This window comes from Gopherus flavomarginatus, chromosome 8 (assembly GCF_025201925.1).
Source record: "Gopherus flavomarginatus isolate rGopFla2 chromosome 8, rGopFla2.mat.asm, whole genome shotgun sequence".
In the NCBI taxonomy this organism is placed as follows: Eukaryota; Metazoa; Chordata; order Testudines; family Testudinidae; genus Gopherus; species Gopherus flavomarginatus.
This window is the reverse complement of record NC_066624.1, coordinates 70,651,884-70,666,906: the sequence shown is the minus strand read 5'-3', so window position 1 is coordinate 70,666,906 and position 15,023 is coordinate 70,651,884. Positions and strand designations below refer to the sequence as shown.

General features: G+C 46.6%; 2 protein-coding genes across 10 annotated transcripts in view; one reads left to right on the top strand and one right to left on the bottom strand.

Moving 5' to 3' along the window:
- The window catches only part of ST6GAL1 (ST6 beta-galactoside alpha-2,6-sialyltransferase 1), a 140,711-nt gene that overhangs the window by 84,674 nt on the left and 41,014 nt on the right, over window positions 1-15,023 (bottom strand). For 2 of the 8 annotated variants that reach the window (XM_050964087.1, XM_050964083.1), the window contains exon 1: window positions 8,189-9,033. The exons of 3 other annotated variants lie outside the window; for them this stretch is intronic. The gene's annotated coding sequence lies outside the window, so the exon portion shown is untranslated. 3 more of the 8 variants (XM_050964086.1, XM_050964082.1, XM_050964090.1) reach the window with 2 other exon arrangements.
- On the top strand, window positions 9,130-11,464 carry LOC127056380 (uncharacterized). Of its 2 annotated transcripts, none has more exons than XM_050964172.1 (2): window positions 9,130-10,139; window positions 10,906-11,464. In XM_050964172.1, exons 1-2 carry the CDS (start codon window positions 9,947-9,949, stop codon window positions 11,376-11,378), a joined length of 666 nt encoding a protein of 221 aa, XP_050820129.1. In that variant the 5' UTR covers window positions 9,130-9,946; the 3' UTR covers window positions 11,379-11,464. The 2 variants fall into 2 exon arrangements, with proteins under 2 accessions (XP_050820129.1, XP_050820128.1); XM_050964171.1 differs by having other exon boundaries at window positions 10,903-11,464.

Sequence of the window (15,023 nt, the reverse complement as noted above, 5' to 3'; positions counted from 1 at the left end):
AATGGCTTGAGGTCTGGAAATCACATCTTACAATGAAAGCCAAAGGTGCTAATGAGAAAGTTAAGAGATGCCTTGATCACAATCTGTAATTACCCACAAGGGGAGAAGATGTGATGCTTTTTAATCTAGCAGACAAAGATGTTACAAGAGCCAAAGACTAGAAGTTGAAGTCAACAAGTTTCAAACTAAATAAGATGTGCATTTTTAACAGTGAGCGCAAGAAACCACTGGAACAGATTATCATAGGAAGTAGTGGACTCTCGATTACTTCTTAGAGTCTTTAAATCAATGTCCTTCTAAAAGACATTCTAGTTCACCTGAAATTTGATGGGCTACACACATGAATAACTGGGGAATTCTATAGTCTGTGTTATGCAGGAGATCAGACTATTTGATCAATGATCCCTTTTGGCTTTGAAGTTGATGAAAAGCCATTCTTGACAGCATCCCTTTCACATTCTAGTTTTTAAACTGGCACATCTGAATTTACGTAAAAGGCAAGTTCCGAAACAATCACATACACTTTACTACTGACATTGGAGCTAAATGATGCCAGTCAAGTGACACAACTTTTAAATACACACTTGGTAATGAAGACTTATATGTGGATGGAGATTAAGTAATACCAGATCTCATAAATCTGCACTTTGTCAATGACTAGACGTAATCCATCTCTGTCTCACACTGGGAACCCTACTTTCCTCACACCCATTTCCAAATTACATCATGCGATTTAGTCAGTAACAGCTACAAGCGCTTTGCTAAAATTCAGGCATTTCTATCATTTGTCCCGATACAACTTCACGTCTCAGTAAACAAAGCCAGGATTAAATCTACGCACTGTTTCAAGGTTTGACTTAACCAAGTTAAAACAAGTTTCCAAAGAAACAGTAACCTCATTATTATACAAAGCATCTTTGTTGCCACAGCCTTGTCACAAACTTTGTTTGCACAGGACTTTCTGTCTTATAGGAATATAATGCCAACTCAAGAAAATGTTAGGTGATGTCTGAGAGTTCCTAACAGACATTACAGGGAATTTGGTATATGTCCAAAGAGAGAATGGTTCTTCTTAGTCAAAGGAACAATTTTAAACTCACTTTCCTATTTAGCCAGAGAGATACCTAGTGGGAACAATGTGTCATAAAGGCTTGTAAATAAAAGCCTCAATCTCTTGTGTCCACTGCCTGAAACTGAATTCTTTCCTCAGTAAGATTAGGGGTATTTTGTCTATTAGAAAGGAGGTACTGTGAAGATACACAAAAATATGGCTCTGGTTATCTCCTCCACTTCCATAAGGGGAGAAGAGTCAGAGTGGACAGATCTAGCTTGGGAGACAGAAAATGGGGGAGCCCCATTTCTGTGACACTGTCCCTCCCTCTGGGACCCCCCAAGAAGCCTCTCTGTTGGAGCTCTTCTTGGTTAGTCTACCCCAGATTTTCAGGGCTATGAGGGGCTGATGCCAAGAACCTGCCATTCTCTGCAACATGCTGGCCTCCACAGGCCAAGGATATGTTCCTGCCAACACTTTGGGAGTGCTACATAAAAAAAAGGAAATAGGTTATTTAACTTAGGCTCAGCACATGTGTCTCCCGTGAAGTAGCAGCTTCTGATGGGCCAAGTAGCTGTGTTGCCAGTGAGGAGGAGAACCCAGGAGAAAAGCAGAGGGCTGCTCCTCCACGACTGGAGCTTCCCTTTTCTGTTTATTCCCAAAGTCTGTAGGGTAAGGAGATAAAAACCCACTCCACAGTCCCATAAACCCTCCCGCTTCTCAGGGAAAGGGATGTTCACCTCCGAAGAATTTCATGGGCCGTTCTCCCAAATATTTCCTTGGGAGGATACAAAATGATCCCATGTCTTTAAGAAATCCTTACCTCTGTTATTTAAGACCTTGGAAATACTATAGTTTCTGCAAAAGGCTACTCTATTAAGAACTGCTGTAGCACTGTAAGTATGGTGCTTTATTTCTTCCTGGACTAGAACAGATGAATTCCAATCCATTGGGACCCAGTAGCAGTTAAAGGAATTAAGCCCCCACCACATTTTAGGCATGTCTACACATACAGTGCTCAGCGTATCTGGTAAAGAGGCTCTATGCCAATGGGAGAGAGCACTCCCATGGGCATAATAAACCCCCTCTGCGAGAAGCAGAAGCTATGTCAGCAGGAGAAGTTCTCCCACCAACATAGCGCTGTCCACACCGGCACTTATGTCAGTGTAACTTATGTCACTCGTGAGCTTGGTTTATTCATACTCCTGAGGAACATAAGTGCTGCATACATAAGCTGTAGTGTAGACATAGCCTTAGAGGTAGGGTGACCATACATCCCATTTTGGCCAGGACAGTCCTATTTTTAAGCCCTGTCCTGGCTGTTCTGACTTTTTTGGCAAAACTGGGTGCGACACTGCATCCCCTATTCTTCAGAGATATTATTACACGAATATGACATAATCGTAATGTACCTAATGCAAGATAAGTCATGTGAGGTATCATTGGAAAGGTTATGATTTACTGAATATGATTGTCCTATTTATATGCATGTATCATTTTTGTATCTGAAGTTGAAAATATTGACTATATATCCGTATTATAAATCAGTTTATACCTGCAGAACACCTACTAGGTAGAATGCACTCAGTCTAGATGGCTGGCTGGGAAAGGAAACCATTAGACCATTAGAGAAAAAAATAGGCCTTAGAAGAAGTTTATCTCCCAGGGGGCCAGGGCCTCCTAAGGATGCTACAAATAGCCTCTGACTCATGGCTGCCATGACACTACAGGCACACGTGACTAGGTCTCCATCTTGGAATACCAGTGTTTTTCCACTGACTGGCATGGGAACCAAGCTTTGAAACAAAGGGTTCCCATCATATGCAAAAGCTATATAAGGCAGGGGAGTGACATGATCAGGGTTCTTCACTGATTCCCCACCCAAAGAGACTCCTGGAAACAACTGATGAACAAAGACTGAACTGGGGGGAAGTGCTGGACCCAGGTTAAAGGGATTTTTTTAGCCTGTCAATGAAACACCTGGGGATTCCAAGCTGTAAGTTAGTGCAATCTGCCCCTTAAGAGCCTGCAGCCTGCTTGCATCATATTTTGAGTGAGAATTTGCTATTCATATCTGATCTACGTAGTATATTAAGCTTAGTTTGTGTGTTTTATTTGCTAGATAATCTGCTTTGATGCATTTGCTATCTCTTATAATCACTTAAAATCTATCTTTTTGTAGTTAATAAACTTAAACTTGCAGTGCAAGATGGTATAATTTTGGGTTTACACTCCAGAGAGGTGATGCGTGCCTTAGGAACTGGGAGGTGCCCTAGCTGTGCCTCCCCATACTGAGCTGATCACAGCATCTGTATGTATCCTCACCTGTATGTGTGCTGGTAAAGTGAAGGCTGTACAGCATACAGTGTAAAAGAAGCCCAGGCTGGTGGGTCGGAGGGCTCAGTACTACCCCAGTTCCAGGTGGCACTCCAGGGGGAACCCATCACACTGGGCATTTGTCCCATTTGTTCTTGCCAACTGATCAACTGAAAAAGAGCAAACTGGACAAATGCATAGTTTTCCCAAAAAAGTGGGGTTTGAGCAGCAACACCAGCTCTGCATTGGAGGGAGGGCTCAGGAGAGCAGCTCAGGCTGAGCCAGCCCTGTGGGCAAGGGGAGAGAAAGGGGGTCGGGCCAGCCCCATGCAGGCAGGCATTGGGGAGTTTGGGCCAGCTCTGGGCATGGGAGGGCTAGGGGAGCAAGGGAGCCTTGGGCCAACCCCACGGGCAAGACGCATGGAGGATTTGGGGGGCAGGCGGGGACCTCGGGCTGGCCCCGGGTGGTGTCCCATTTTCCTTTGGAGAAAATATGGTCACCATACTTAGATGTCCCCCTTCCTAGTTAAGCTTGTGCACTGGAAATAGCCAGTCTCTCTTTGCATTTGCTCCACTGTAATAATTTTCACTTAGCCTTGGGCCTACCCTGTACAAAGTTAGACAATAATCTGAAAAATGTGGAAGGGGACGGGAAAAAGTGTTAGGGACAGAAAAAAAAACTATATTTTTGGAAAAATAATAATTATATAATAATTGTGTAAAATCATCAATATCCATGCTTCCTGCTCAATTTATGAGGGATTCCTTTCATTGACTAACATCCTCTTCTACTGTGCTAAGCAAAAGGAAAATGTTTGAGGGGAAACTAGAGAGTATATCAGGTGTAGAGCATAATACTCCCAAATATTTAGTGCAGGTCCAGCAAAATGGGAAAGTTGGGTGCAATCTTTTTGTAAACTGGCTTGTGATATGCGCATTACAGCACAGATAAGCGAGTGAGTAACTCACATTATTTAACCCTCTTTTAGCCATAAGTATAACACATGTGGAAGGACAGAAAAGGAATATGTGCATTAGAAGTTATATCTATTTTTCAGCCATCCGAACTCATTTTCTGTAATCTGCATCTTCCACCCTTTAGTAATGCCGATGCAACTCCACTGCTATTTTTGGACAAGATGACATGGTGCTGAATTATTTAAACAAGCAAAGATTTAAGCTGCTGCTTAAATGTGTCTTAAATTATGAAAATACACAGTTTATGCAAGGATACTTATAAAATGGAGGGCTTGCACCTTATGCTAGAAAATCTTATTTCAACAGGCAGGAAGGCTTTTCACAACATTTAACAATAAGATCTTTTGAAATCCTCTTTTTCACCCAGAGCTCAGAAACAATCTTTACTCTATTATGGTCAACAGCTATGGGATTTTTCTGACACTTGTCCCTATCAGATGTTTTGTTTTTAATGCTAGCAGTGATTATATCAGTTTACAGTAAACAGTTATGTGAGATTATCAAAAACACTCCCTCTAATGAAACCACTAATTCCAGTAATTTATCTTTCATTTTCCCAATTTGTATTCTGTTGTGACTTCCCTTAAAATAGGTATGTGAGTAATGTGAACTGGATTTGGCCTGCCCCCCAAAAGTGACAAAGAATGGAGAAGATTTTTTTTTAAAATGTTTTAAATGGGTAAACTGATGTTTCTCCTAACTCTAGTCTGATTTTTAAAATAAACATATAAAAAAAATTGTCTAACAATGAAGTATCTACAGGCTACTGCAAATTGAACTATACTAGGAATTAAATAATCAAATACATAATTAACTCAAACGAGTGGCTTCATCTGAAAACAAATTACGCTTCTAGGAAGGTGTGGAAGAGAACAAAGAACCAAACACACTTCCAGGAAACTTCCAGGTCCCTCATTTGACCTTCTTTAATACTACTATAATTCTGGAGGGTGGAAAAATCCTAGATTATCTGCTCCTTTGCTAAATGCAAAAATAAAAAGCAACACAGATTAATCCTTCCTCTACTGGTTCTGCAGCACCTAACTAAAACCCTATTCCCAGAGTAGTATTGACATCAATAGATGAGACCTGTGTGCAAAGATGTTTTGGCAGGTTGAGGCAATTACCAGTTTGGGCTCCATTCAACATCAGGGGAAAATGGACTCAACATATGGCACTGCCAGAGGCCCCTAATCCTCCCCTTCTGTTGCTCTCCCAAAAATAATACAAAAAGAGGAATAAAAAAGATAGTGTTAGAGGTTGTGCTAGTGATGCGAAGGGTGGAACGTTACAAATAGGCATATACAGAAGATGGGGGGAGGGCAAGAAAGAGGTAGCAAAGCCACAGGAATACATAAGCATAGCTTCATTTACAAGCTGACATTCTGCCCCTTCATGTTTATGCTTTTACAAAGGGGGGGGCGGAGATAGAGAAAATTTAATATATAAAATTAATTGAAAATATTCTTTTCTGAAACTGAGATAGAACACTTCAAGATCAGACTACCATCTCTGTCTAGTACAGTCACACAGGTTCTTCTGGTGACTTTTGCCATCAAAACAACATCATCACCTTCACATTATAGAGTACAGTTTAACCCAATCGTTCTTTTCATTAATGTTATGGCAGCAATTTAAACCAGGGCCAAAGTCTGTGCTCCTCAGTTGAGCAGAAAGCCCATGGGACTTTTGTTTAACCAACAATGGAAGAATTTGGTCCAGAGGTGAAGACTTTCAAAAATCCACAAGCAGTAGCGTACTTAAACCCTCAAGTTCAACAAATTCAAAAATTCAGTCCACCTGCTGTCTGGCAACATCAAATGTTCCATCTGTCAGTTTCAAAACAAAATATCTGGAGTATACTTGTGAAGTGAAGTATTTGTAGGTAGCATTCTACTAACGTGAAATCTGCAAACAAAATCCAAAACTGTATACAAGCTTGGTAGCTGAGACCTGCTAGCAATGCATGCAATATGAAAATTAGAATCCCTATTGGTCTTCTTTAAGGTAACACACACACAGAGCATATTTTTAAAAGGAAACTGCTCCAGTACTAACAGCAGTACATAACCATTAAAATGTTCTTCAGAGAAAGAGAGAGAGAGAACATTTATATTCAAAAGGAGAAAATTACATGGAGATTATAGAAATGCAGTATTGATTTTTACATTATCTCAGTAGGTTGCTCTTTCTACATATTGAACTGATGGTCAACATTTGTCAACTTATTCAGCACATCAAATTTCATGGGAGTTTTTGCAACAGGAACAGGAGTTAGCATACAAGAAAGGACCCACGGATAAATACCAAACCCCTTTATTTAGGAAGTGTTTTGAGCAAAGTTTAAAGATTCAAAATCAAACAACATACATAACCAGAAAGATCAGGCTTTCACAGCAAAAATTCGTAAGAAACCACTTTCTTTGGATGTGCAAGTTGAAATGTCTATCTCAACTCTTGAAGATTATCTACAGTTAGCCCTTTATTAGTTTCCAAGTGGAAACTTGCAACTATACAACAAACGGCATCTTCTGTTTCTTTTGTTTTAATTCTTCATCTTTAAAAAATAAAAGAATTGCATTATTTTTAAAAAGCGCACACTTCTGCCACTAAAATCTACAGGGAAAATAACTGCTGGTTTTTTGGAAAAGCAACAGGTGATTACTCATTCCTTTTTTAGACTCTGTTGCAGCGGACCTCCTGATAGAATGGACTTTTTAATTTATTTATAGCAACATTTTATTTAAAAAGTACTTGATAACAACTAGGATTTCTCTCTAGGGAACTGCATGAGCTTTTGGGGGTGGGGGAGAGAGCAATGCAGTATCCAGAGTTGAACCTGAAGCGCAATTAAATGTTTGCTTACAAAAAATAAATCCCCTAGCAATTTCAGTGCCCTCCTTCCACCTCTGCAGAGAGGAAACAGCTCAGAATCAGACTCAACGTTGTGCCCAGAGATGTGCCCACTCTCTTCCCAGCCCCAACACCCTCGAGTCCAGGTCGGGTTCCCTCGGGTGTGCCAACCACACGCCTCCAGCAGACCCAGAAGTTGCTAGTGCTACTCACTTGGGGTTGCAGCTGCTGCGCTAAGCACGGCCTGGGCAGCTCAGCCGCTGGTCTCCGGGGTCCCTTTGTTACCGCCCGGCCACTTCGCAGCTATTCACAAGCCACAGTCCTCGCCGGCTGCTTGCCAGCGAGGGGTGGGGGGCCCGGGAGAGGAGACGAGATCATCCCCAAACCGACAGCCCGGCCCAGGGGGAGGAGGATGTTATGCGAAACTCGGAGGCCAGGTTGCTGTACAGCAACCCCGCGAGTCCCGGGGGGGAGGGGGGCCGGCGCTGAGCCTACCTGGTGAGGGGAGAGGTGCCCCACCGCTGCCCCCTCCCCACGAGCCGGGGTGGCCGGGCTCCCCGGCCGCTCCCGGGCGCTGCCCTCCCCGCAGCCCCGGCTCCCCGTCCCCGTGCGGAGAGGCACGACGGCCCCCAGCAGGGGGCTGGCGGCGGCAGAGCCCCCACGTGTGTCCCTCCCCGCCCCCCGTGGGCCGGCCGCCGAAATCAGAGCGAGTCCCAACGAGCCCGGGGAGCCAGCGCCCAGCCAGCCTCCGAGCCCCGGCCGAGCTCCCCCCCAAGCCCTGCCAGTGCGCGCGCGGAGAGACGGGCCGCGGGGCTCTGCAGCCTTTGTCTGAGCCGCTGCACACAGCGCGCCTAGAGAGCCGGGCGCGGGCTGAGGAGGGGAGTCCGCGCCGCCGGCGTGTGCTGCTCGTTCCGACCCCCCTCACAGGAGCCCAGCGCCGCCTGCCCCGCCGGAATTCCACCGCCCGGCTGCAGCCTGAGTCCTGACCTACCGCCTCAGTGCTGTGCGGTGGGGCTCCGGCTCCTCCTGCCCCATCCCCGGCCCCTGGGCTCTCCCCGCAACACTGCCCAGCCGCTGGGCACGGGCTGGGAGCACACGGCTAGCAGCGTGGTGCGGATCCGCTCCCCCGGCATAGCGGAAACCAGGGGGAGGAAGGCTGCAAACAGCAGCGGCTCCACGCTCCCGCGCACCGAAGCCTCGGGACCGGCAGATTTCCCGCAGGGGCTCAGCCAAGGCTGCCCTGCATGAGGCAGCAAAAGAGCTAGAGCCGCCCCTGGCTGCCAAGACTCCAGTGCCAATAACAAGGGGAGGCTTTGTGTGTGTCCGAGAGTCCAGGGTCGTGAAAGAAGGCGATGAAGACTAAAAGCTGCTAATAAGAGCTCAGAGTGTACTGAGGAGCCTTGAATGAAACAGATCTCCCTCAACTTCCCTTTCAGCGCTAACATAAACCCCCCCAGCCACGCTCTCATCATTCCCCCCTCCTCCGCCCGGACTGTTCGGGGTCTGGGGGCTGATTCTCCACTGCCCTGGCCCTTGACGTCTGTCACGATGGCAGCATTTTACTCCGCAGAAGTGTAATGGCTACACGAGGTGCAAGGGGGAGGGGGCGACATTGGAGGACTGATAATGCTTTTGTTACAAATGTACCTTCCAAGCCTTGCAGGAAAGAAGCTGTATCATGTGCAAAGTACTGAACTAGTACTTTCAGTACAATGCATTGAAACAAATAGCAGACTTGCACTACTTTTTATGAATCACCGTTCCCAGTTGGGGGGCAAGATACACACAGAATTGCACTGAGAATATTTTTTAAAATTCAGACTTTTCCTCCCTCTTCATCTTGTCCCTCAGACTTTTGTATCAACTATAGATACAGAGAGGGAACAGAAAACCCACTGTTCTGTTCCCTGCTTGGGGAGCAGGGAGTGTACTCATGCTATGAACTGGATTGTTATTGATAATGAAAACCCTGGTCTACACTACAGAGTTAGTTCAATATAAGGCTACTTACATCGACCTAACTCTGTAAGGCCTGGTCTACACTACGACTTTAGGTCAAATTTAGCAGCATTACCTCAATTTAAGCCTGGACCAAGAGCAACGAAGCCCTTTTTTTCGACTGAAAGGGCTCTTTAAATCAATTACTGCACCTCCGACAAGGGGATTAGCACTGAAATCGGCTTTGCTGGGTCAAATTTGGGGTAGTGTGGGCACAATTTGATGATATTGGCCTCCGGGAGCTATCCCAGAGTGCTCCATTGTGACTGCTGTGGACAGCGCTCTCAACTCAGATGCACTGGCCAGGTAGACAGGAAAAGGCCCGTGAACTTTTGAATCTCATTTCCTGTTTGGCCAGCGTGGCAAGGTGCAGGTGAGTGCAGATCTCATCAGCACAGGTAACCATGATGGAGTCCCAGGATTGCAAAAGAGCTCCGGCCTGGACCAGACAGGAGGTACGGGATCTGCTCGCCATATGGGGAGATGAATCCGTGCTAGCTGAACTCCGTTCCAGTAAACGAAATGCCAAAACATTAGAAAAAGTCTCAAAGGGTATGAAGGACAGAGGCCATAACAGGGATGCATAGCAGTTCCGCATGAAAATTAAGAGCTAAGGCAAGCCTACCACAAAACCAGAGAGACAAACAGAAGGTCCGGGGCAGAGCCACAGCCATGCTGCTTCTACTCTGAGCTGCATGCCTTGCTAGGGGGTGCAGCCAGCGCTACTCCAACCTGTACTTTGACTCCATCAATGGAAAATCATGTAACAAGGAAGCGGGTTTGGGGGACAAGGAAGTTGATGATGAAAAGATCTAAGCAAGGAAGCGAAGAAACCGGTTTCCCCAACGGCCAAGATATGTTTCTCACCCTGGACCTGGAGCCAGTCCCCCCCAGGCTCACCCAAGGCATGCTCACAGATCCTGTAGGCGGAGAAGGGCCCTCTGGTGAGTGTACCTTTGTAAATTATCACACATAGTTTAAAGGCAAGCAGGTTTAATGATTAATCTGCCCTGGAATTTGCGGCCAGTACAGCAACTGTAAAAGTCTGTTAACATATGGGGATGGAGCGGAAATCCCAGTGTTTGCTGGCATTCAGACAACATCCATTCCTTATCTCTGTGTTATCCTCAGGACAGTAATATAATTCATGGTCACCAGGTTGAAATAGGGTGCTTTTATTAAGGGGACATTCAAAGGTGCCCGTTCCTGCTGGGCTGTTTGCCTGTGGCTGAACAGAAATGTTCCCTACTATTAGCCACGCGGTGCGGGGAGGGATGAAGTGATCATCCCAGAGAATAGCGTAGTGGTGCAGGAGGTTATTTGGGTTTGCGCTGCATGCTAACCCGCAAACTGCAGCCCCTCCTTTTAAATTGCAAACCCATTTTAAATGGCCAAACCAATGGCCACTTGGTATTGGAAATGAGGACGCTGCTGTTTGAAACCATTCCAACATGTTATGAAAGTTAAAGAAGCCAAAAGGCTGTGGCTTACCATGGCTGCCTGCAAGCCAAATTCTGTTGCCTGGCACTGCGGGAGTGATCTCTCACACCACACCGGCAGGCCCTCAATATAATTCGAGGCAAAATGCTACCTTGTAACAAAAGCACATGTGCTGTGTAATGTGAACAGCAATGTTTAACAGGAAAGAGTGATCCTATTGTTCTCTAAAATGTGTCTTTTTCACCACCAATCTCCCTTTCCCCCCAGCAGCTGCAAATGTTTCTCCTTCGCAGAGGCTAGTGAAGATTAGAAGGCGAAAAAAATGCACTCGGGATGAGATGTTCTCAGAGCTATTGACGCTAGCCTCCCAGACTGACAGAGCACACCAGAATGCGTGGAGGCAGACGATGTCAGAGTGCAGGAAAGCACAACAGGAACGCGAGGAGAGCTGGCAGGCTGAAGAGGATAGGTGGTGTAAGCTTGCTGAGAGAAGGCAAGAGTTGATGCTCCGAATGCTGGAGCATCAAACTGATATGCTCCAGCGTATGGTTGAGCTGCAGGAAAGGCAGCAGAAGCACAGACTGCTGCTACAGCCCCTGTGTAACCAACCACCCTCCTCCCCAAGTTCCATAGCCTCCTCACCCAGACACCCAAGAACGTGGGGGGGGACCCTCCGGTCACCCAGGCACTCCACTCCAGAGGATTGCCCAAGCAACAGAAGTCTGGCCTTCAATAAGTTTTAAAGTTTTTAAGTTTAAGCTTTAAAGTGCAGTGTGGCCTTGTCCTTCCCTCCTCCCTCACCCCACCTTGCACTTCCCTCCGCCCTCACCCCTCCTGGGCTACCTTGGCAGTTATCCCCCGATTTGTGTGATGAATTAATAAAGAATGCATGAATGTGAAGCAACAATGACTTTATTGTCTGCAAGCGGTGATGAAGGTGGGAGAGGAGGGTGTTTAGCTTACAGGAAAGAAGAGTGAACCATGGAGGGTGGGGGTGTTCATCATGGAGAAACAAACAGAACTTTCAACCATAGCAGGCCATTCATGAAACTGGTTTTCAAAGCTTCTCTGATGCACAGCGCATCCTGCTATGCTCTTCTAACCACCCTGGTGTCTGGCTGCACGAAATCAGTGGCCAGGTGATTTGCCTCAACCTCCCACCCTGCCATAAACATCTCCCTGGTACTCTTACAGATATTGTGGAGCGCACAGCAAGCAGTAATAACAATGGGAATATTGGTTTCACTGAGGTCTGAGTGAGTCAATAAACTGCGCCAGTGCGCTTTTAAACGTCCAAATGCACATTCTACCACCATTCTGCACTTGCTCAGCCTATAGTTGAACAACTCCTGACTACTGTCCAGGCTGCCTGTGTATGGCTTCATGAGCCATGGCATTAAGGAGTAGGCTGGGTCCCCAAGGATAACTATAAGCATTTGAATATTCCCAATGGTTATTTTCTGGTCTTGGAAGAAAGTCCTTTCCTGCAGCTTTTGAAACAGACCAGAGTTCCTGAAGACACAAGTGTCATGTACCTTTCCCAGCCATCCCACATTGATGTTGGTGAAACATCCCTTGTGATTCACCAGTGCTTGCAGCAGCATTGAAAAGTACCCCTTTTGGTTTATGTACTCACTGGCTTGGTGGTCCGGTCCCAAGATAGGGATATGGGTTCTGTCTATTGCCCCACCACAGTTAGGGAATCCCATTGCAGCAAAGCCATCGACTATGACCTACACATTTCCCAGAGTCACTACCCTTAATATCAGCAGATCTTCTATTGCGTGGGCTACTTGGATCACAGCAGCTCCAACAGGAGATTTGCCCACTCCAAATTGATGCCCGACTGACTGGTAGTTGCCTGGCATTGCAAGCTTCCACAGAGCTATAGCCACTCGCTTCTCAACTCTGAGGGCTGCTCTCAGCTTGGTATTCTGGTGCTTCAGGGCAGGGGAAAGCAAGTCACAAAGTTCCATGAAAGTGCCCTTATGCATGCAAAAGTTTAACAGCCACTGGGGGGAATCATCCCAGACCTGCAACACTATGCGGTCCCACCAGTCTGTGCTTGTTTCCCGGGCCCAGAATCGGCATTTAATGGCTAGAACCTGCCCTATTAACAGCATGATGTGCACATTTCCAGGGCCCGTACTTTGCGAGAAGTCTCTGTCCATGTCTATGTCTTCATCAGTCTCGTCAGCGTGCTGCCGTCACCTCCTCGCCTGGTTTTCCTTTGACAGGTTCTGGTTCTGCATATACTCCAGGATACTGCGCGTAGTGTTAACAGTGCTCATAATTGCCGGAGTGATCTCAGTGGGTTCCATGATCCCAGTGCTATGGCGTCTGGGCTGAAAAAAGGCACAAAATGATTGTCTGCTCTGACGGAGGGAGGGGCGACTGACGACATGGCTTACAGGGAATTACAGTCCACAAAGGGGGTGGCTTTGCATCAAGGAGAAACACAAACAACTGCCACACACAGAATGGCCCCCTCAAGGATCGAACTCAAAACCCTGGGTTTAGCAGGCTGTTGATTTCACGGAGGGTGGGAGGAAGCAAATGAACACAAAACAAATCGGGTCTATTTCTTGTTTTGATCCACTCCATCTATCTTTTACATCTTTAGGGTGGCAGCAGATGGTGCAGTTTGACTGCTAGCCATTGTCAGCTCCTGGGTGCTCGGCAGAAAATGCTGCATTATGACTGCTAGCCATTGTTGTCTCCTGGGTGCTCGGCAGAAGGAGTCTGCCCAGGCACCTGTGACTGACCTCACCAAGGTCGATTAAAAGAGCACCCAGGAATATGACAATGATGGCTACTAGTCGTAACACACTGTCTGCTGCCAAAAGGCAAGGAGCTGCTTCTGTGTAGCAATGCTGTCCCACGTCTGCCATTTGCCCAGATGCCCCTCACTGAGGTCGGTTAAAAGAGCACCCAGGAATATGGCAACGATGGCTACTAGTAATAATGCAGTGTCTGCTGCCAAAAGGCAATGAGCTGCTGCTGTGTAGCAATGCAGTCCCACGTCTGCCAGCACCCAGGAAAGTTATGGTGACTGTCAGCTGTGCGGGTTCCATGCTTGCCATGGTATGGCGTCTGCACAGGTAACCCAGGAAAAAGGGCATGAAACCATTATCTGCCATTACTTTCACGGAGGGAGGAAGGGAGGGAGGGAGATGGGAACCTGACGACATTTACCCAGAACCACCTATGACACTGTTTTTCCCCATAAGGCATTGGGATCTGAACCCAGAATCCCAATGGGTTGCGGGAACTGTGGGATAGCTACTCACAGCTACCCACAGTGCAACTCCCCAGAAGTTGATGCTAGCCTCGGTACTGTGGACACAGTCCGCCGACTTAATGCATTTAGAGTATTTTTTGTGAGACACACACAGTCTACTGTATAAAAACGATTTCTGAAAAACCGACTTCTATAAATGCGAACTTATTTCGTAGTGTAGACATATCCTAAGTTCTACACTAAGGGTGTGTCTACACTACAAAATTACTCCAATTTTACAAAAGTCGAATTTTGGGAACAGATTGTATAAAGTCAAGTGCATGCATCCACACTAAACACATTAATTCGGCAGTGTGCGTCCATTGTACCGTAGTAAGCGCTGACTTTCGGAACGTTGCACTGTGGTAGCTATCCCACAGTTCCCACAGTCTCCGCTGCCCATTGGAATTCTGGGTTGAGCTCCCAATGCCTGATGGGGCCAAAAATTTGTCATGGGTGGTTATGGGTAAATGTCATCAGCCAACCCTCCCTCTGTGAAAACAACAGCAGACAATCATTTTGCGCCCTTTTCCCTGGATTACCCGAGCAGACGCCATAGAACGGCAAGCGTGGAGCCCGTTCAGCTCACCGCAGCAGTTATGAGCACTGTAAACACCTCACGCATTATCATGAAGTTTATGCAGAACCAGAAGCTGAAAAACCAGGCGAGGAGGCAATGGCAGCGTGGTGACAAGAGTGATGAGGACATGGACATAGAATTCTCTCAAAGCATGGGTCCCGGCAATGTGAACATCATGGTGTTAATGGGGCAGGTTCATGCTGTGGAACGCCGATTCTGGGCCCGGGAAAAAAGCACAGACTGGTGATCCAAGTAGCCCACGCAATAAAAGATCTGCTGATATTAAGGATAGTGACTCTGGGAAATGTGCAGGTCATAGTCGATGGCTTTGCTGCAATGGGATTCCCTAACTGTGGTGGGGTGATAGACGGAACCCATATCCCTATCTTGGCACCTGACCACCAAGGCAGCCAGTACAAAAACCACAAGGGATACTTTTCAGTGGTGTTACAAGCACTGGTGGATCACCTGCCCCCACATCCTTTTTTTCTGGGATGACCGCTTTAACCCTCCCACCACTGCACCGCG